Here is a 249-nt window from a genome sequence, read left to right as displayed (position 1 = left end):
CAGCGCCCCCACCACCTACCCAACCCCCTGCGGTACGAGAGGAGAGCGGCATAAAGACGAAGAAGGAAGAAGAGGAGGACGAGGACGAGGAAACTAGCAGCTCCTCGGAGGAGACGGAATCCGAGACCGAGGAGGAATCGGAAACCGATGCTCATCCCTCGGGCACGGGTACCTCGACGACACCACCCTCGACCGCGACGCAGGACCACCGTCAAAGGAACGATTCCGCGATGGCGAGGACGGACATCG

General features: G+C 62.2%; 1 protein-coding gene across 1 annotated transcript in view; it reads left to right on the top strand.

Moving 5' to 3' along the window:
• LOC102672785 (RING finger protein nhl-1-like) overlaps window positions 1-249 on the top strand; it is a 46,952-nt gene that overhangs the window by 36,815 nt on the left and 9,888 nt on the right. Inside the window, 1 exon segment of the mRNA XM_031515106.1 lies at window positions 1-249. Within this exon segment, the coding sequence (XP_031370966.1) occupies window positions 1-249 (249 nt within the window).

The sequence above is a fragment of the Apis dorsata genome, unplaced genomic scaffold (assembly GCF_000469605.1).
Source record: "Apis dorsata unplaced genomic scaffold, Apis dorsata 1.3 scaffold_53, whole genome shotgun sequence".
Taxonomy (NCBI): Eukaryota; Metazoa; Arthropoda; class Insecta; order Hymenoptera; family Apidae; genus Apis; species Apis dorsata.
This window is presented reverse-complemented; position numbering and strand designations above follow the sequence as displayed.